This window comes from Gallus gallus, chromosome 6, assembly GCF_016699485.2.
Source record: "Gallus gallus isolate bGalGal1 chromosome 6, bGalGal1.mat.broiler.GRCg7b, whole genome shotgun sequence".
In the NCBI taxonomy this organism is placed as follows: Eukaryota; Metazoa; Chordata; class Aves; order Galliformes; family Phasianidae; genus Gallus; species Gallus gallus.
The window spans coordinates 20,547,493-20,569,373 of NC_052537.1; the positions used below are offsets into that span (position 1 = coordinate 20,547,493).

General features: G+C 38.3%; 1 protein-coding gene across 4 annotated transcripts in view; it reads left to right on the top strand.

Moving 5' to 3' along the window:
- The first annotated feature begins 130 nt into the window (after positions 1-130).
- HECTD2 (HECT domain E3 ubiquitin protein ligase 2) overlaps positions 131-21,881 on the top strand; it is a 35,723-nt gene continuing 13,972 nt past the window's right edge. The window contains exons 1-11 of one of the 4 annotated variants that reach the window (XM_040703026.2): positions 131-485; positions 4,021-4,048; positions 5,326-5,455; positions 10,733-10,871; positions 12,986-13,088; positions 13,818-13,907; positions 14,490-14,554; positions 15,651-15,696; positions 16,826-16,935; positions 18,340-18,488; positions 20,612-20,735. In XM_040703026.2, the coding sequence (XP_040558960.1) occupies positions 403-485; positions 4,021-4,048; positions 5,326-5,455; positions 10,733-10,871; positions 12,986-13,088; positions 13,818-13,907; positions 14,490-14,554; positions 15,651-15,696; positions 16,826-16,935; positions 18,340-18,488; positions 20,612-20,735 (1,067 nt within the window). In that variant the 5' untranslated portion in view covers positions 131-402. Of the gene's footprint in view, positions 4,798-5,325; positions 5,456-10,732; positions 10,872-12,985; positions 13,089-13,817; positions 13,908-14,489; positions 14,555-15,650; positions 15,697-16,825; positions 16,936-18,339; positions 18,489-20,611; positions 20,736-21,881 lie in introns of all 4 variants that reach the window. The other 3 variants (XM_046943341.1, XM_004942150.5, XM_046943342.1) reach the window with 3 other exon arrangements.

Genomic DNA, 21,881 nt, shown 5'->3' on the forward strand with positions numbered 1-21,881 from the left:
TGTAGGTGGCGCGGCGGTGTAATTTTACGGCGCCGGGGCAGCGGGTCCTGCCGCCTCCGCGCCGTTCCGTCCCGCACTGCCCCCCCCCTCGCCGGGCCGCGGTGAGGGCGGTAGGGCAGCGCTCCGCCCCGCCGTGCGGGGGTGTCCGGGCGCCCGGGAGCAGCTCCTCTGCTGCATTACAGCGGAGCGGCGGCGCCGGGGGTGCCAGCGGGGCTCCTCGGCGGCGGGAGCGAGGGGCGCGGGGGTCCGGGTGCCTGCAGGCGCTTGAGGGCTGCCGTGAGGGCAGCGGGGCCATGTCGCTGCAGAGCCCGCCCGCGGCCGCCGCCGGCCTGTCCCCCGGCGCGGAGCTGGAGCAGGAGCAGGGCAGCGCGGCTCCGCCGGCGGCCGAGGAGGACGGCGAGGATGAGGAAGAAGAGGAGGAAGAAGGGGAGAAGGAGCGAGACAAGCTGCCGCCCATCCCGGCGGCGTGCGGTGCGGCGGCCGGGGTAGGTCGGGGCCCGGCGGGGCGGGGCGGGTCGGGGTCGCTCGGCTCCGCGGGGCGCCGTGAGCGGCTCCTTCCGTGCTCTGCGCCGCTGGGCGGCTTTCAGTCAAGTTTCTTAAAAATAACGCTTGTGTCTGTCAGCGGTGACATAACGAAGCTAGAAACGCTCCGTCGGCTTGTAGTTCTGTAACGTTTTACAGCGGTCTGCTCCCGGGTTAGTCATGGCTGGGGCTCCGCAGCGCTGCTCGGGGAGGTTGGTGGGTGTGGGGTGTCCGCTTTTCGTGCGCTTACGGCGAGAGAACCTCCTGGAAAATGCCTCAGTATTTTTAACTTTTTGTTACGTGGTCTTTTCCGTTTTCTGCGTTGTGTTGAATGAATGACTTAACACAGGTAGGAAAAAAAACCGTGAGAGAGCTCTTTGCCGGGATAATTCCATTTCGGAAACCTCCTTCGAGATCTTCAGTCTTCTTCGAGCTGTGAGCTACTTTCTGCTGCCTGCCCAGTGTTATGAAACATACGTTTTTCCTGGCATAGGTTGCTCGCTGTCTGTAGTTCCACGTGAAAGCTGCAACTTCAGTCTCACCCCGGAACGTCACCTATCCCGTCGTAATACAGTTATGAGACTTAATTGAATGGTTCTGAGAAGTATCTGATTAACTAGAAATTATCCTTATATATAATTTGAGTCTAAGTGATTGAGTGTCTAGTGGTTATGACTGTCATGAAATAATTGTAGTGTTAAACCAAGTGATTGTAGGCAAACTGCAGACTCCTTTGAGAAATTCTGCCAATTTGTGTTTTGCCTACAATGTTCCAATCTTCTGAAAGGCTCTCAGCTTTGCAAATCTGTCAGAATTTGGGAGAATGTGTTTGTTGTTGTGATTCAAATAGAGATTTGGGAGAAGTCTGTGATGAACAAGTACCCAGGAGTGATCTACACCTCCGAAAACATCAATTTCACTCTGAAAATGACTGGCAAATGCCAGTCCTGTAGAATAAAGATGCCAGCGATGCTCTAAAATGTGTCAGGCTTAGCTTAGGGAATGGGAAATGTGTGCAGCTAGTCTGCCGTGCAGAATTTCTGCTGCCCTAAAGAATCAGGAAAGAAATCTTGTTTGCAGCTGGGTGTCCTGTGTGCATCTCTGAGCTGCTGCCTGTGGGCTGAGCTGACTGCTGCAGAGCTCAGGTCCGGCATGCGCTGTCAGATGCACGTGGGATTCTGAATTTACAGAGACGCACACAGATTATAATAGCATACTACAGAGGGAGAGTTTTTTGGGGAGATGTAATAGATCTTTCTGTAGTCCTGTATTTCTCTGTGTGCAACAGAATGCAGTCTTTGATCCACATGTACCAAATAGGGAATATGCTTTTGCAAGACCTTTACTAGCTGCAGAAGAGAAGATATTGGATGGTTGGTGTGCTTAGCCCTTGTGCTGATCAACCTAAGAGTCCAATGTCAGGATCTGGGGAGTATGTTGTGAAGGTTGTTTGATATAGCATGATTTCAATACAAGTTTTTGTTTTAAATGTTCTGCTTGAACATCAAAAATGAGCACTTAATCAGATCCTCTCACGCACTTTTGAAGATAGACGTTTTCTTCTTCCATCTTCCTCATTAAGCTGTAGAAAAGTTTGTAATTTGATATGGTGACAGAAGGGGGAAATTATTGTCTTAAAAATACTTCTTAATTCCCTTGTTATTTTTTTTCACTGAAATTTATTTCCATTGAAAACAAATGCCTGATGTAAACATGAAGATACTCCCGATGACGTAAATTTTCTCATTTTATCTGCCTATTATTTCTCAGTTGACAGTCATTGTGTGATGACTTACCTAGTCTCTGTGTGATGAGTGAGCCTCAGATGTCCTTGCTCAGAACACCTCCCCAAGTTATTTGTGTAACTGACATTTTCTTCGACGTGTTCAGGACCCACCATCGATTGTGCAACCGATATGCCATGACTAAAGCTTCCTAGAAAGCAGCATGAAGGCGTGACACATCTTTTAAACAGTTTCCGTTCTCCTCAGTAGTTGTGGGAAAGGTCAGGATTTGAGGAAGTCAATAGAAAACAGTAGTATCCTTTTTCTTAAATGAGCACATGCGTGAAAGATGTCACCTCTGGAGCAAGTTGTCACATCTGACTGCAAGCTGTAATCAAATGTTTGTGTGATTGCTGATATTGTCATTCATTTCTAGCTGGGGACCATATGAAGTTATTGAAAGTGGATGACCTCTGGGGGTGTTTTTCTTTTGCTTTCTAAGGAATCTTGTGGGGATTAAAGTACTCCATGAAAAAATTAATGCGCTCCTGCAGCACACCGAAGTTTTTCTCATGGGTTGAACAGTGCATAAGGTTTGGATGTCAGTTTCTGAAAAGAAATCTGTGGAAATTGTAAAACCTTGCCCTCTTGTAAGCAGAAGCAAGATGAGGTTTCTGTAAGGCAAAACCATTCCTATGTTACACCTTTCAAGATATAAGAGGAAGGGAAAATTTCAATTCTTGAGCAGGCTGTTGCAGCTGCCTTTGGGTAATCTAAGTGCCTTCTGCGTTTTCTTGCACAGGGAAGAAAACCTTATGCTCTTCATTGGCCTTTGCCTGCCTCATGTGTAGGGTGAGTGAGCTAAGTTAGAGCTGATGAGCAAGTTCAAGAAACTCTTTTAGATGGTCTTTGCTATCCCGAGGCACACTGTACCCACTCTTCCCAAACAGCTTGACTTGTTTTCACCATCTGATTTAATTTCAGTGATGAAAAACATAAATTTATAAGCTAGAAGGTTAGTACCTCTCTGGCCTCATGAAAGACTTGAAGGTTTTGAAAAATTCCACTAAGAAGCCAACGGTGTTGTGAGTTATTATGTTCTTAAAAAGGAGGGTTGAAGATCACTTTGATCCACTTACTTCCTCTGAGCATACTCACTCCTTGCGTGGGGGTTCGGTTGTGTGATGGCAGTGTGTGTGCCATGTCTCAGGCTCTAGAGGCTCATTGACCTCCTACAGAGTTTTTATAAATATGGCACAGTGCTGCATGCTTGTCCTACATTACTCTCCCAGGAGATGTCAGCGATAGTCTTTAATGAGCACGTAGCTCCCCAGTATTCCTCCAGGGCTTTCCAGTAAAGCTTTTATCCAAATTGTTTATTTAACATTGTTGGAACTGCACTTGGAGCAGGATGATGGAGCTGAATAGCACATGCGAGGTCTGTTTTTTTCTGATTACTTCTTGGGATGGTGGCATTAAGAAAATCCTTTTAACGTAGCTTCTCAACTGTACTATTGCAATGGTGGGGCTGGAGTAAAACCTAGAGAGCGGAGGGGAGGTGATGTCAGTCAAAACGGCTGTCACAATAGCCTGATTCATAAGAGCTCTGTTATTATTATCTACTTATTCCCTACTAATCATATTTGGACTAATCCGGAATCCAGAAGGTTTTCTACCTAGCACATACGTTTTGTGACCCAGCAGATTAACCTCAGATCTGGATTTGTTTTAAAAGTCCTTTCTCATGCAGTCACATCTTGCTGTGCTTATTCAGGGTCAAGGCTTTTCCAGTCACATGCCAGGTAAGTTTTAAGAACCATCTTAATGATATTTTAAAGTTTATAGAATAATAATTTAAAAGCAGATAATGTGAAAATAGTGATAATTACATTTTATGTTTGTACGTTTGTTGCATATGAGGAATTTGGAGCTAGAAACTGAAAGTTCCTATTTTTTTAAGCCAGAAATCCTGCTGATTGCTCAGATTTGTAATTTGCTGAGTTATAAGCCATGGAAAAATAGCTCATTTTGCAGTTATTTAAAATTCCTGGCAGTGTACCAACGTGCACACAGCACAGCATGGCAGGTTTATGGGTTGGAATATTACTCTCCTGGTGGTGGTTCAGGATGTTGTGGTGGAAGTGAAGTACTTTCCTCAGAGCTGTGGCTGCATGTCCTAGTCAAAATTCATTTCTTTAAAGAGGGCAGGGAAATCTATGGGTTTTTAAAATATAGGTGAATTGTTCTGGAATTTCTGTTCTACTTTGTAGAACTGCAGTTTTGAGCTGCATGAAAATGTTTTTTGTCACTGAGAGCGCAGATACCACGTAGTGATCGAATGAATCTTTAAGTTTATCAGTGCATGTTTAGGCTCTTTAAATGAGGCTGAAAATCATGATGTGCAAGAAGATTGTGTTTGTTTTTTTTAAGTAGATCTACTTTACTAGACATCAGCTGATGACTTGGAGCTGAGATACAAATGAAAAGTTCTACCATGTGACTTGTTTTGGACAAGCCCTCTGCCTTCCCTGTGTGTTGCAAATTCTTCAAAGTAAATGACTATATCTAAACGTAAAGAATTCTGTCTACTCACGTAGTAACTGTTGGCACTTGGTGTCCAACAGGTTGATTGGCACAGTCCCTTAAAAGTCTGTTGTGTTACTTCACTTCTGTTCACTCTTAAAACACAGTAGCACCCAGCATTTCTTAGCAAAAGCTTAAGCAGCCTGTCTTGTGGCAGGAGGTGCAGATATTAAGCAGATTTTTTTAGCGTTTTGTTAAACAGATGTTTGTTGGATAGCATTTCTTCAGCAGCAGCTGGTGCTGAGAACTTTGAATCAGGTGTTTTTATCAGGTAGTCAGTAGTTAAATTTTATTAGTAGGGAGTCTGCGTAGAATTTTTGTCTCCCTATCTCAAGTCTGGGGAAGTTTGTCTAAACTACTTCACTGTATATGGTTTCCTTTGAAAAAGGAATGTGTGACACTTGCATCTGCTTAAACTGAGCTGGCTGCAGTGAGAAAGATAGAATTAGTTGGAAATGTACTATCCCTTTATAGCATACTGTCATCTTAATTACAGGGATTGGAAAGAGGAGCAAAAAATCAGTTTTCTACTTTCAGCAATTTCATCACAACTATCAACCAAAAGAAAGAAGGCACCGGAAACAGAAATTCACCCACACAACTTGTTATACCAAGCATCAAAAACGGTAAGAGAATAAAAGCCTTATGTTACTTAGTCATCAGTTTAAGAAGGTGCTGAGCATTCCACCAACATTTCTATTGCACTAGTGCCAAGAAACCCAGAAATCTAGGTCTCATTAGATTATGGCGTGTTTTACGTTGTTTAGTCAGTAAATAAGTATGGTTGTCCATCCTCAGTAGAGGTTGTGTCATAGAGATGAGTTGGAAAAGAACGACTAACAGACCTGGGGAATGAAATAATCATCTGAAGTGTGAAAGTTACAGATTCAGAACTGCATTTCCAGATACTGTTTGTCTAACTGCAGTCAGATAGCGTGTTTCTCTAGAAATTGTCAAACTCCATAGAGAATTTTTTCTAACTGAATCTGCAGTATGGCAGTAATGAGACATGCACAGCACTTTTGTGTTGGAAGAGAGTTGCTCTTCTTCAGTGAAGATGAAGGCCAGTGATAACATGATACAAAACTTACAGGAAAAGAATGGTGCATTCTGAAGAACTGCATAGGTGAGAAGGAATATTGTTGTGCTATGATGTGGTAAAGATAATCAATGGGAAGATATCACGTGGAGCTGCATCTTCAGTCTGGTGTTTAGCAAGTTTAGCAAGGCTAAAGTAGAAGTGGTGTAGTTGAGGGCGATACTTGGGGTAAGTCCTGAAGAAGATGCTGTAAAGCAGGTTGGTGCTCTGCTTATTCTTATACAGTGCTGTAAGACCAAAGCTGGAAGAACGACCTCTCACCTATATGTTAAAGAAAAATCTTATGTGAACTGTATGTAAACAATTGCACTGTTGTTGGAATCTGAAGACCTCGGAAATAAAATGTTTTGCCCTTTTCAGGTAACACTGTTTTCCTCTGAGGCTAAAAGTGACAGCATGCCAGTGTTAACTATGCAGCTGCTGGCCTTTTTAACAGAAACTTGCCGGAAGCTGTTTCACAGACAATTAGATACTTGTATCTTTCACATATGAGACTCCTTAGTTGTTTCCTGTCCAGCTTCTCTCTGGATAGTTGCTTAATGCAATGTTATAGTATCAAAGTCTCCTGCTTACTAAAATTTTGGACAAAATAAATTTAAATATAGCATTGGGCCAAGCAATGTGGAAAAAATACACTAATCTTCTGCAGAATTTCTTTTACCTCTTGTAAATGACAAGAATGCTGAACTCAAACACTGGTCTCTCTTGAAGTGCCTCCAGATCTTGCTGCACGTGCTGCAGTCTTTGTTTGTAATTACTGTTACAGTAGTACTGAATTATTCTTTTTTACCACCCTAATGTATGGCAGTATTTATTACAGTTACAGATACATTCTTGAAATTGAGAGCTCAATATGTATAATTGAGCAGACGTTCTGGCAACTTCAGGATTAGGGTAATCTTCCCGTATGAAAATAGATTCTTTTGTCTAACAGTCCAAGGTCCACTCAGTATTATTTGAGGACGTGTTTGTATTCCATGAGGGGGGGGGAAAAAAAAAGAACATTGAAACAACCATTACAGTTTAGAATGCTTTTATTGGTAATCTGGGATTCGTGAGTGATGCTTGGTTAGGGATTTTTTTTGTCTTTTTTGTACATCTGTATGCATGTGCTCTCTCCCTCTGGATGTGTATACGTGTACATATTATAGTACTTCAAGCCTGAGCTAGAAGAATATTCATTTCTTAAGGAAAAAAAGTGTTTATAAAGTAAAGTTGGTAAATACAGTATGAAAGCTGGGCTGACATTTGTTATATAGCTGCCACAGAGGTAGTTTTTGTTTTTACACCAAATGATTCTTGCATTGCAAGACTTATTATAAGTTCTGAGAAATCTGTATGTGAACTAGTCTTTTCTAGTTTTTTGATGTTACAATTGTGAATAAGTCTTGCTTGCCTTATCTACTTAGAAAATTCTTAACTACTTGGAAAATCTGCCAGTAGCTGTGTTGGTCACTGGAAATACCTACTATTTTAGATTCATTCACACTAGATTTGTGTAGTAGTCAATTCTCCTTTGTATCAACAAGATTTTGTTCATCGATTTTTGACAGTTTCCTAAGCAATCATACTCTGCTGAGTCTTTTTATGTAACATGGCTGGGCAAGCAGCCAGAAATGATTACCAGTTCTTGTCTTGTAATAGTGGATTGCTGCTGTTTGTCAACTCAGTACATAAAAGTTTAAAGTTTGTCCTCAGTGGAGTTAAATTGACGGGTCTTAAATATTTCTGAATGTCAGGCAACTAAATCTATTTACAAATAAACTGGAATTATGGTAAAACATTCTAAAGTTAACAGTATTTATTAAATGCATTATTAAAACACAGTTTTTGTATTTCTAACTTAAGCAATGTATTTCAAAACAAACTGCATTGCTGTCAGAGTGGAGTTTACCAGGCTTAGCACCTGCAGCCTCAGTTACTGGAATGAGAAACAGCTTCTGTCAGCAGCTGTCTCTTCTGCAGATGCAGGGAATAATTTCCTCTTCTTGGTGCATTCAGCTGTTTGTAATTCAATGTTTAATCCATTCAAAAACTGAGAAGACAGAATGAGAGTTAAATTAACATAACTTGTCTTTCTTGGAGTAGAAAAAATAATGCATAGTCTTAGTTTCTTGTAAGTCAGCCCATCTGAAGTAGCACAGCACTTACACAGTGGGATTGTTGGGCACCTTGGCTTGAGTTAATTTAGTGTGTCCACTCTTCTTGTTGTTGCATTACTACTCTTCTTTTCTTTAAATGGTCTTAAATTTCAGCTGTGAGGGTTACAGGGTTCAACAGCTGTAATCAAAGCCATGTTCAGGACTGAGAACAGCTCTGATCTGATGTATGTTAGCTGAGTTGAATGACACAGACAGTTTCCCTGTCATTAGCATGAGCGAAAATAATCTCCTTTGTGCTTTGAGGATGTTACTAGCATACGTTTCCCTGCTGTGATAAATGGAGCAGGCAGTAGAGTAGTGATAGTGCAGTGTTTAGTTAGTTCATTTAGGAAAACAAACAAACAAACAAAACCTGATCAATCTAGATGGAGAAAAACAAGCAAACAAAACTTGACCAAACAGAAACTCTTGGAATTATAGAGGAAAGGCTTGCAGGGTTCTTAGACAATTCTTAGAGAATTTTGGTCCAATACGTTCGACTTATATAAATGCTTTTGAAATATGCAGTGTAAGTCACACTGGAAAAAAAAAAAAATCACAACATAGAAAAGCACATGTAAGGATATTTGAGAAGGCACTGGCATTAAAACAGGTGTTTGTGTACGTGATATCCCAGTCTGTTTTTCATGTTTATGGTCGTTTGTCCTTGGCTGACTGCGAGGTGCCCACCAAGCACTGACTCTCCCTGCTCAAGCACATGAGGAGAAAATAAGGTGAAAAAGCTTGTGGGTCAAGGTAAGGACAGGGAGCTCATTTTAAATTGCTGTCATAGGAAAAACAGGGTTGACTTGGGAAGGATTAAATTTTTTGCCAATTAAAAATGGAGTAAGATCATGAGAAAGAAAACCCAAACCACCTTCTTTTCCACCTCCCCTTCTTCCCAGGCTCAATTTCAAACTCAAGTCTCTACCTCCTCCCACACAGCAGTGCAGGGGGATGGGGGATGGAGGCTGTGATCAATTCACTACGCTTTGTCTGTACTCCTTCTTTATGCTATTTCTCTGCTCCAGTAAGATAGAGCCATTCATAAGCTGCTGCACTGTGTGTATTTCCCACAGATTGCCGCTCTCCAAGCACTGCTCCAATGTGGCTATGTGCCACAGGCTGCAGTTCTAGCCCGGGCACTGCTCTTGACGGGACTCTCTGTGTGCTGTGGCCTCCTTCAGGCTGTGTGTGGAGATCTGCTCTGTGTGGTGCCCATGGGCCTCTTCTGGGCTGCAGGGAATTTCTGTGTGCCTGGAGCACAGCCGGCTTTGCTGTTTGAGCACACCTTTGGCCAACAGTGGGTCCATTTTGGAGCTGCCTGGACCTGGCCTTGTCTGGTGTGAGGACAGCACAGGGTTCTTCTCACAGAGGCAGCTTCTGTCACTCTCATTCCTATCAAAACATTGCCACATAAACCCTGTACAGAGTTTTCAAATAAAATTAAATAAGAAATAGAAGAGAAAGACCTTGTTAAAGTGCTGCCATATTAGTTTTAGTATTATTAATTTAGCATTAGGCAACTGCATTTGTTGAGTAGAAATGTTTAAATGTACTGTTGCAGCAGTAATTCTCTGAAAGGCAGAAGACTTGCACAGCCCATTTAATTTATTGCAAAAATTCTTTCAGGAAGTTGTAGATGATTCACAGTCAGCTCTAGCTAAAATAATGTATGACTATAGAAAACTTGTCCTTTTATGAAAGAAAATGATTGGGCTTCAGTGTTAAGTTTCAGGTTTTTCTTAAGTATTGGAAATGCTACTGGTGCATTTGTATGTTACTGCTGAGTCAAATGTGATGTCAATGCTTCTGTTCTTGGTCAGTAGCTATCAGTCCTGGGCTGCTCAGTTGGGCTTTCACACAGTAAATGTTCCATTTGATTTTCAGTTTTGTTCTTTAACTTGCATACCTGGCGTTCCTCATAGACTCCGGTGGATGTAGTGCTCAGAATAGGCACATTGTCAGTCTGAATTCAGGAGGTACTTGGCTTAATGTTCAGAAGGTCAAGCACCTGCATCTACAAATGAAAATTGTAGCACTCATCTGAATATGAAACTACGTATCGACTTGAGTTTTCTTGTATGATGTGCTGCTGCTGTAGCACTGGGTGTAATGCTAGTCTGTCTTCTGTAAGTAGAATATTTTGCTATTTTCCCTGATAATGAGTTGGAACACCGTGATCAGTTGTTTCAGGCTTTTTATCAATATGCTGGCAACTCAATTGTGAAAAATCTGGTGTGGTTTTCTTTGTTTTTGCAATGGACAAATAATTTTTTTTTTTGCCATGTGGTCCAACATTTCATTTATACAGTAGTAAAGACTCCCTTCTTTTTGAAGGCCTCAGGCAGGAGATGGGCTGATTTTCATCCTCCCTTGGCAGCGGGAGCACTTTGTTCACAAAGGCATAGTTATGGACTCAAGATAGAGGGTTTATGTATATGATTTTATTTCACTTCAATTAGTGAAGGTTTCCATCCTGTTTGGGATGAGCATGTGGCAGGAAAAGTACTTGGATGAGCTGGGCTTTAATGAAATATGATCAATCAGTGTGAGTTTTCGTTTTTCTTATCTAGTTCCTCTACATTTGGGTTTAGCTAGCTAGCCGTTATGTATATAATTGTCTTGTATTTATTATTCTTTTCATTTTGTTTTTTAATAAGTGAGAGACCTACCACCTATTTGCCTCGATGTTAGACAAAAACAGCGCATCTCTATAGATACACTGCCCCAAGAGCTCAAAGCACCGGTCCCTCCTGAACCTTCCCTTCCCATCCGAACCAAAACTGTGAAAGACTTTCAGTAAGTTTCATTGATGTTCCTAAAAGTATACTTTATTTCTTTGGACTTCTGTTCTAATTCGTGCACTTGATTATTATTATTATTATTATTATTTTTTTTTCATCTTGAGGGAGTAATTCAGTAAGACTGTCTCGTAGCAGAAGTAGTTAGCTTGGCTGTAATGGTGTGATGAATAACTCTGTTGCTGTGAAAATTATCAGAAGAATTTCTCTAGCATACGCTTGCTGTTCTGGTCAAGGAATGGCAACGTCTGTGCTTCAGAGTTGGAAATTCTGTTTCTAACATTGAGTAGATGTTAGGCTTCAGAAAAAATACATATGGCTTATTGTAGGTTGGAAAATACCTTTCAGTGCTAAGTAGTTTTGGAACTGCCAGCCACAGTGTGCCCTGTCCATGTAGGTACTGAGCATTTTTTCAGTCTTCTGTAAAACAATGCGTATCAGGCATCTAAATTTATAATATTGTATTTGAGGACCTGGAGAGATAACTATGTGGACTACGTCTTCTAACTCAATTAAAAAAAAAAAAAAAAAAAAAAAGCAGATGACCTTTATTTATGCATTATGTTTAAAAAAGCATTAATTTTCAGTATTAACTTTATGGCAAAAACTTTTTCTTCATGTATCATTGTTGCTTTTGTGCCCACTGTTTTAAGCAGTGTATGTGTAAGCTATTCAGGCACTTCTCTATGGGATGTACTATATTTTGCCTAAATAAAAAGAGTTTTAAGAGTCTGTGCAGGCTGTAATTCCTCTATTATCCTGTAACTGTCATTTAGCTAAAAGGAAATTAGAATGAGCTGAAATAGCATCCTGTTACACTTCTGTTTTTTCCAGTTCAGTACAGACCCTCAGTCAAAACTGTATCTATGTTCACTCTCTTCCAGCAATGTCATGCAGTGCAGCAGAAGGTGCTTGTTTGGCTTAGTTAGGCTTGCGGAAGTCCCCAGGGGAACCAGCAGAACTGTTTTTAACTAATACAACCTGACTTTCTGATGCCAGGTCTACAGCAGTAATTTAGCTGGTTTTGCTCAGTTTGTTTTGGATGTAGGGGAATAAAGAGTACTTTTTTTTGTTTTCTAGCTAACATAGCAATGTGCACCAAAATTATGAAATTGATGCTGTCAGTTGCAGAAATGGCATAACTTAATGAATTAAACAGTGACACAAAGTATCTGCACTAGGGGCTTCTGCCTGCTCTTGTGGACATACCTACATTGATCAGCAGAGTGTTTCTTTTTGTTTGTTTGTTATTCAGCATTAGCACCTACAAAGTAGTGTTGTGATACTGTAATGTTCTTGAGTGTTTTACTGGTAGGATAATCTTAGCTAGAAAATGGGGAAAAGTGTTCGTAAGGAGTAGCCTGATTCTTCTGTTTTTGAAACAGATGGGGAAAAAAAAAGGAATCACAGTTGTTCTAGGAGGCATGTGAGCATATACTTTTCATTGCTCTTTTCAATGTTTGAAATTTTGTGCATTTGGTGAAGAGTAGGGAATACTGGTTTATTGGTCAGTGTGCTTATTTGGTGGAAAATCCTTTGCTGGCATTCAGGTGTACTGAAGAGCTGTCATTTTTTCCACATTCAGATTTTTCTGTCTATTCACTGCCATCTTTTGATGCAATTATTAAGAGTTTTATTCTTTCAAGAAGTATTTTTTAATGTCCCATTGATTTCTTCATATTTTTACTTCAGTTTTGTACTTTAAAAGGACTTCAAATAAATAAATACAGATCTGTAAATACAGATTTTGTTGTAAAAAAAAAAAAGTGTACAGTCCCCTACAAAGATTAATTTTTTTTTAGAAAAGGGAGATAATTTAGTACAGTGATAATGAAATTGCCTACTTTAAGAGCAGCATATGTACTTAATTTAATAAGTAAATCTGAGAAGTTTTATCATGTTAGTTTTTCTTCAGCATGATTCTATTCTGCTAATGATTTATCTTAATATACTGAACTGTGGCACTGAGAATTAACATTTTGAATAAGAGACATTGCTCAGATACATCAAACACAAACTGTGCTTTTGTTCTCTTGTAATACTGTGATTGTACAATGACGAAGATGTTAGGAAGGTACTGATATACTTATCTGTCTTTTAATACATTTCTAGGGATGATATGGAAAAAGCAAAATCATCGGGAGATTGGAAGGCTGTACATGATTTTTATTCTACAACATTTGATTCTTTCCTGGAGATAAATGCTGCGTTTAAGGTGGAAAACTCATAATATTATTCAGTAGTTAGAGTGATTTGGATTTTCAAAGTGTTTAAACAAACTTCAGTTAAAGGTTTGCAGCTGGTTACTCAAACCCACTAAGATCATCTTATCATCTTAACCATCTTTAGTAGATGATCTGTTACAGCAGTGATTTATTCATTCCATTTTGTGTAAGTATATTTCAAGCATATGTGAAGCGTTAAAATTCCTGTGTTTAGTTTGCTTTCCAACACTATGGCTGAATACAGTACTTCCTACAGAAACTACAGTTTAAAAAGATTCAAGTTTATGCAGCTAATAAAGAGGCCCAGGTAAATCAAGAAATAAAGTTCTTCTCTGGCCCTTTTAAAAACAAAAACTTAGGTAAAGTAACCCATGAACTTTTGATCACTTAATGAATATTGAATACTTATAACTTTGTTCTTGTCTCATGGGGGATCTGCAGCAAAGATGGGATGAATGTTCTGTGCTTTCTGTGTCATTCATTATTTGAGACCCTTCTAGATTTTAAAATGGAACAGCTGCCAATGTGCAATATTAGTATGCTTTAGTTTCATCTTTCACTTATTAATGAAAGTGACTTAGATTCTTATGTTTTGATAAGGAAAACAAATAGTTATGTATATGTGTTTCATTTTAAGCTACTGTTAGATATTTCATTTTTTAAAGACATATTCAAAATATTTCAAAAACAAAATGTTTCATGTATTATCTAACTTGCAGAAAGATGCCAATTCTCCATTTAATACAACTGAGGACTCTGGAATCAATGCAAAGTTTGTGAATGTTGTCTATGATGCCTTATTAAATACTGTAAGTAGAAAAGTAGAAGTAGAGTTCATGTTTGATAACATTGCAATAATCTCTTCAGCAGAGAAATTTTTCAGAGAAGCAAATTATCTAAGAAAAAATTTTGATATAGGTGCAATTTCTGAAGAATCTCTCAGAACATACTTAAAATGATCCCTTGAGAATTGCCAGAGAGTCATGAAAACCACTCTAGTAAAAGATGAGGAAATTTTTGTTTGCAGTTATGTAGTTCATACTGTGGTAGATCTCAAAGACTGTTTGAAAGATAAGATGTAACTGATGGGACACTGCATGATGGGAAATAAGGAAAATGTGAGGGCTTGCAAAAAGTAAATACTGTGCCTAATAAAACAGGAATTATATTGAATTGATTTTTAAAGTTTTGAAAGCCACAGCTGGCACAACTCTAGGCCTCACCTAATAGCCTTGGGAGGGAAGGTACAGAGGAGCTCAGCACCATAGGCAAGGTCTTTATAACTGACTTGAATTACAAGAAAAACAAACTTGCTTTTTTGTACAGTATCTTTTATAGGGTATGTACAGTTTAATCAAATGTGATTTTTTTTTCTGTTCCTTTTTCCATAGCCTCAAGATGTTCAGAAGTCAGTCCTAAAGGGAATAATTAATGGCCTGCTACAAGAATGGAAAGGGTAAATATAACCAGTGTTTGCATTAGTACTGTTTCAACACTTACTTACAACTGGTATACTTCTTGTTTTTTACTTTGTTTTAGACAAAGAAAGAAATTGTTTTGATATATCTTACTTGACTCATAAGAGCTTGTCTCCTTTTGGCAGGCAAATCTGCCAAAATATACCCGAGCTCTGTAAGCTGTCACTGAACCTCTGAAAGGCAGACTTTGCCATATAAACCCCAGTGAAATCTCAGCTGCTTTTTGCCAGGGCTGTCTTTCAGGCATCTCTTCTGTAAGATGAATTAAGTGACTTATCCAGAGTAAAACATGTTCACCCTGCCCCCAGCTAACATGTTTTAACCTAGATAATGCCTTCACCTGAAGTTCATTTTGCACTATCATTCACATGTGGCAGCAGCACTGGAAGGGCAGTACAGAATGGAGAAAGGCTTAGTCAGGAAGCATGGAGAGGACAAAATTTTAGCAAGAAGTAATAGAAGTGGGAATGCTTAGCTTGATTCAAAAAGGATATAGGAGGAGACGGGTCTTTGTGGTGACTCATCAGTGACCCAGCCCTTAGTTATTCCTTTCTCCACGCTGCCTGCCTTTTTTGTACTGTTGCTACATGTGTGTTTGTGAGTACATTAAGTCCTTGAGGCAGATAAACAGGAGGAAACACAGAGGCTGCGGTGGTAGAAATGTGTGGAGAATTCTAGCAAGAAATATCATAGGTGGGGCAAACAAACTCTTCTGGAGTGTTACCAGCGATAATGGCATGGAGTACCCCTTTGGAACATCTCTTTTCAACTTCAATTTATTTTTAATCTTTCTTTCTTCTGTTGTACCATGAAGGACAGATGCTAAAACAGGTAGCTGTCTTTAAAGAGTAGGCGGTCTTCAAAAGACAGGGTCTTCAAGTGTCTTTTTCAATTCCTGAGAACAGTGAAGCTCCTGAATATGGTATTCAACACATATTTACAAAACAAAGTTAAATCCTAGTGTGTGTGATTTCATGACTGTTAGTCAGTGTATATTTTATATCACGTCTGTATCATATATACATATGTGTGTGTATCTGTGATGTTTCCATTTACTATTTCATTCATTCATAGACCACGGACAAAAGATGATCTTAGAGCATACTGTATACTTCTACAGGTAAGAAAAATGCAGTATTTTGATTTAATTATGTGTGTGCACAATTCCTTATCTATAAACCAGTATACTATACAAACAAGGTAGTATAACTGAAAAAAAAATCACATTTAATTTCCTGTTATAAGAATATATTAACATTTGGAAGAAGCGTAGGGTATGCATGACTTAATGACAGATAGCTAATGGATAATGGCCGCGTATGTGAAAAGTATGAAAGCATTAGACATGCAACTGTTTCCTACCACTGTTGAAAGAGCTTATGTCTCAGTGAGTTCATATTTCCAAGTTATTGCCAGATTTCCTTTATTGAGGTGCTGCAATGCTGATCTTCCCAGAAAGTTTCAGTATGTGCACTTTTTGGTATTACTGTAACTTTCTCCAGTGATGCAGTTTATCCAGCAGTCTACTACTAGTCTACATCAGTCTATTGACTGCATTGTCTGATTTGTCTGTGTTAACCAGTGAAATTTCCTACTAAAATTGATTTGCATTCATAGCAAATTTGCCCTTCAAGATATGCGTGTGTAGATAACACCACTTCACATGAGAGATCTGTCTGTTGCTACTTGAAAAGATCAGGTAGTTATATAATTTCTGGAGATGCCAGTTGTCTTCTTTGGGGTGGGTGTATTATTAGTATTTTTAGCTGTGAATTATGTGAAATAAATACTTCTGAAAAGTGGGAATTTGAACTCATACGTAAGAGGGAAAATAAGTTTGGATTGTGTGGAATGAAAGGAGAGTCTTTATTACTGAAATCAAAAGCTCTTCAGGCAGAGGAGTGTAATTTGTGCTATACAGTAAATGATAACCCAGAAGTAATATGTTGAATACTGCCTTTGTTACCTTTGGACTTCCTTTCAAAATGCACACACACACCCCAAAAAAAAAAAAAAAAGAAAAGAAAAAAAAAAAAGAAACCCACATACTTTTACAATATAGAAGTTATGTTGTGTATTTTTCACTTGAATAGAAGTTGCAAATATATTTTTTTAATAGTTTTACCACTGTCACAGCATAATTGTCCTACATAACTGTGTTGGCAAAAACAAACATAAGAAACAGTCCTAATGACTTCTTTCCCTTTATACAGTTTATTAACCTAACACATTTTTTTAATCTTTTTCAGAATCCTCAATTTAGTAACACTTCTACTTATGTCATCTATGCTCACTTGCTAAGACAGATAGCAGCCTTAACAGAAGCTGACCATCATTTCCTAGTGCACTGGTCTAAAAAGTAAAAAAAAAAAATACAAAAGTTTAAAAAAATTAAACATTCAATTTTTAGGATTACAATTGTTACTGTAATTCCATTGATGTTGACTGTTTTATATTATATATAAATTATATGAAAGTTAACTTAATCGACTACAGAGATTGTTTTTGTTGTTTTCAAAGTACATTTGGACATAGTCCGCTAAGTGATACTGATTTATAGATGCAAACTATATATAAAATGCACAAAAGTTATCATCTTTATGCAAAAAGCTTTGATTGCAAAATAACTTTTGTAAGTTATTTTTATGTAACCTATGCAAAAAAAATTATGAATGTACATGTTCTAGATACACGCTTAGATTGTATTATTAATACAAACATCTTTATGATCTTCCTTTTATATAAAGTTTTATCTTGTATTATTTCCAAAAGATACTACAGCTTTCCTGTATTATGTGAAAACCACAAATTAAATCAAGTCCTTGCTCATAATGTAATATAGATGGTTATGAAGTATGGTTAAGTTATTAGATTTAAATGATAGCACCCAGCCATTGGCCATTTGGAGGTAACTACCCAAAGAGTGCCTTTTAATCTCGTATGTATGTTACCTTCCTTATCATGACTGTGCAAAAGTTTCAGTCTAGAGTTTAAAAAAAAAAAAAAAAATTGTCTATATTTACATTTCCCTTAACTTCTGGGGAATCTGCTAATTACAGATTTTATTCTCTGCAAGGTTGAAAATGGTATGCATATATTTCTCTCATTCCCCTGAAATATGTCCAGATTTGCTTAAAGTTTTGGTGATTTATTATTTGATTTGATCAATGTTCACAAACCAGATGAACCCTTTTGGTTAAGGATGCAAAAGGTATATTGATATTCTTAGAACTTCTACTAGAACTATGAAACAATTGAAGAGAACAGCTTTTGTTTACAAAATGATTCTTTGATACATCTGCTTATATCTATGCATATATGTAAGTTTTTTGCTGTATTCTGGAAGTAGTGCAGCATGTAACTTTACATGTGCATTTGTCACAAATGCATGAAGTATTTTCCACTGTTGATTAAATAGAACTAAGCTTCTCAAAACCAGAAATTAAGAGTCTTTTATTACCCAGAATGCATTGTGAATGAATGATTTTTTTTGTTTACGTTTGTTCATCAAATGTGAAGAATAAGTATTGATTCTTTTGTAAAGCTTCTAAAAATTACAGATTTTTTTTTTTTAAGTGTTTAAATGATGCACTGGAGAGTATTTACTGCATGCTAATATTTCAAAATATGCTTCTGCAAACTTTCTATTTGGAATTTTATTTTTATAAAGCATGTTCTTCAGAACATAACATTGAAATCTAATAATATGGGCTTCATTGTGGACAGTGATCACATGAAAGTAATTACAGTATGTTTGTTTTAGGATCTCACAGAGGAGATTCAAGCAGATAGTGGACAGGTTGCTGCAATTTATTTCTTTACGCCTGTTTCCTGCAAAACCTGAAGAGTTTCCACCAATGGTGAAATGTACCTGGTGGATTCCATCAGCAACCAAAGTCCTGGCTTTATTTAGTAGGTATCTTCCTTAAATTATGTATTAATGTGCATGTATATGAATATATATGTATGTGTATGTATATATGTCTATGTTTTTTGGTGTAGTACTCCAGGTGTGGTCTCAGCAGAGAGGCTTGATCACCTCCCTCACCCTGCTGGCCACGCTTTTTTTTTTTTTGATGCAGCCTGAGATACAGTTGGCTTTCTGGGCTGTGAGGGCACATTGCTGATTCACATCCAGCTTATCATCCACCAGTACCCCCAGGTCCTTTTTGGAAGGGCTGTGCTCTATCCTTACATTCCTCTGCTCGTCCTCTTAATGGAGGTTACCACAACCCAGGTGGAAGACCTTGCACTTGAATTTGTTGAACCTCATGAGGTTCACCTGTGCCCACTGCTCAGCCTGTTTAGGTCTTTCTGGATGGCATCCTGTCTCTTGGATGTGTCAACTGCACCGCTCAGCTCTGTCAACTGCAAACTTGCTGAGGGTGCATCCAATCCCACTGCGGATGTTGTTGATGAAAATGTTAAAGAGCACTGGTTCCAGTACTGACCCCTGAGAGGCACTGATTCCCATCTGGACATTGAGCCATTGACCACCACTCTCTTGCTACGATCTGGGTTTTATACCTCTCTTTTTCAAGGGGGAAATGGATGTTTGGATGTTTGTGGTGGGGCACAGCATGAACTGCAATAGAAAAGAGTGCCAAAATTTAAAAGGCAAAGGCATCTATTAGCAAGCCCTCATACTCTCTTTTTTGTAAATGAAAATTGCTATGGCATCATTTTCCTGTAATAACAACAGGAGATCATTCAAAGAAAAATCCACAGAGGTAAGCAATGGCAAAAGTTTCCCATAGATTTATAAAAGAAACGGTTTTGAATGTGCAATTGCTAGAATTTCTTCTGTAACGAGTTTAGCCTCCTAGATGTTTTTAACATCTAGGTAAGTTAAACAATGTTTATGCCTCTTAAGTTCAAAATTACAGTCTGGAAAAAAATAATTCTATGTCCAGTTCAGTGTAGAACACAGCAAATGTGGCCACTGCAGAGGCAAACTTTCTCTTTGTCCAACCCTCAGTACTTCAGTGATCTTAGTACTTTTACTATGGAAGTGGAAGGCCTGAGGTCAGTACCCTTTTCTTGTGGGGTAGAAATCCCTTATTTGCTTCATGCTTTCTAGGAGAAAAGGAAAGCATCAAGAAAATTATTGGGGCAAGGGTGTTTTCATGTGCCTGACTTCTTAAAAACAGAACAAACAAAACAAAACAAACAAACAAACAAAGCACCCCGCTTTTCTGTACAAGAATCCTGTACAGTCCTACCTATCCAGAGGGGCAGCTTGGACACACGAGCTCAACTGTATCCAAAACCGAGACTTTTCTTTTGTGTTCTCTAGTCGTATGTAAAAGAGTTGCTTATTTCTTTCTGTGCAGATCAAACTGTGATAAAGATATTTAGTAATTCAAAACGCACTGCTTCCTGCCTGAATAATCAAAATTAAATTATTTAGAGAAAACTTATTAGTTATGTGTTACGTGAATTTTACATATTGAGGCTACTTAACTGTGAATTAGTTTTCTTCATTTGTTGAGTACTGAATTTTTGTACTTGTGGTATAGCAGTCAGATGAGGAAAAACATCATTTGTTGTGCTCCTCCATTTTCGTCCTTTTTGCGAGTAGACTTCAAATTCGAACAGATATTAAATGGAAAGCATGCAGATATTATATTCATTGGTATGTTTGATATTAAGTGAAAATGTTTAGGAAATCTGTCATTTTTCGTTGATTTCAGCAGAATACTGCATTCTTTGTCTTAACTTTGTATATGTCATTAGGTGGGCTAGATTCAAATGCCACAGAGAAGTTGATCTTGAGGTTAGAAATAATATACAGTGTATCACATTTCTTTTATCATGATCAGACTGATCTTGGAAATTACTGCTTTTACAGCTATCAATATGTTGTCATGAAGTGTAATATCGTACTTGCAGTGCTGCATTTAAGATTGAAACCAAGTTTCTAGTGGCCCATTTGTCTTAGTTTCTCTTCTTTCAGTGTTGATCCCAATCCTTAGAAAGCATGTGTGTTCCCAATCCAAGGAGCACCTTGAAAGACTCTTGAATTTTCTTTGTAGATGCTGCAAATAGTCTGATTAGCCCTCCTATTATTTCATATACGGATTTCTATAATTCTACTCTTGATCATATTGATCTTATGGAAGAATATCATAACTGGCAATGTTATGGAAATTCTCACAGGTATGGAAAACTTGGTTGCTTCTTTTCACATATGTAGTATGTCAAAGCACCACATATACACAAGTACATATGTGTGTATGGGATATGTGCCATATCCGTGTATATATAGCTGTATTAAATACTGCATTTTATTTGAAAGACATAACTTCTACTTGCGGAAACTGCATGGATGTGAGGTTGACTAATCTAACTCCACCTTTGCATGCTGGAGAAAAGATGTAAAATTTTCGTAATAACATGAGTTTATTGTTTATTAGCGTAGAGTCTGCAATGCCTGTTTATTAATTGCATGTTATTACAAACATATTTTAACTTCTGACACATTCATAGAAAGTGTTGTATGCATACTTAACACTTAAGGATGGTAGATAAATATTCTGTGTGTATGTGTGGCTGACCATTTGTTCCACTATCAGTTGTGCTTATTTCTGTTACATGAAACTTAAGTCTTTACAGGTTCGGGGCAGCCAGAATTATGATCTAGAAATGTGGAGAAGTAGACATTAAATCTTTCTGCTAAGTTTTAAGATCTACTTGGAAATGAGGTGAAAAACAGCTGTGACAGCAGTAAATACACAGCAGGCTGTGTAGTCTCAGTCTAAGTGCTGGAATCTGTATACCGCTCTATACTGCTGAGCTTCAGATTTATTTATTTTTTTACTTATTACATGGGTGCTATCTGGCTGCTTTGGCACCCACATCCAAGCTTATAAGAGATCTGTGAGATTTCCACATGCTTCTTTTCAGTTAGCTGGGATGCTGGAAGTTCACTATATATCAAAACAAATTTTGTATGATGCGTAGTTCTGGAAGTAGTGCAGACAAGCTGTATTATATTTAAAGTAAGTTCTTGTACTGTGTTACAACTACTTTTTTTTTTTCCGATTTTACATCTTCTAAATCTATGTTGTTCTATTTAAAAAAAAATAAATCACAGTCAAGACTGTATGCTTAAGGACGAGTATGAAGAAGTTCTGGTTTACCTTGCATATGAAATATTGTGCAATACGTAGTTCTAACTATCTTGACACTTGTTGATTAAATATTCTATGTTTGGATTTTCAGCAGACCAACTGAGAGTCTTTTTTTCATTTTCCTTTGTTTCCTAAAGGCATTAGAATACAGAGCTCCTCACAGGCAGTGTTC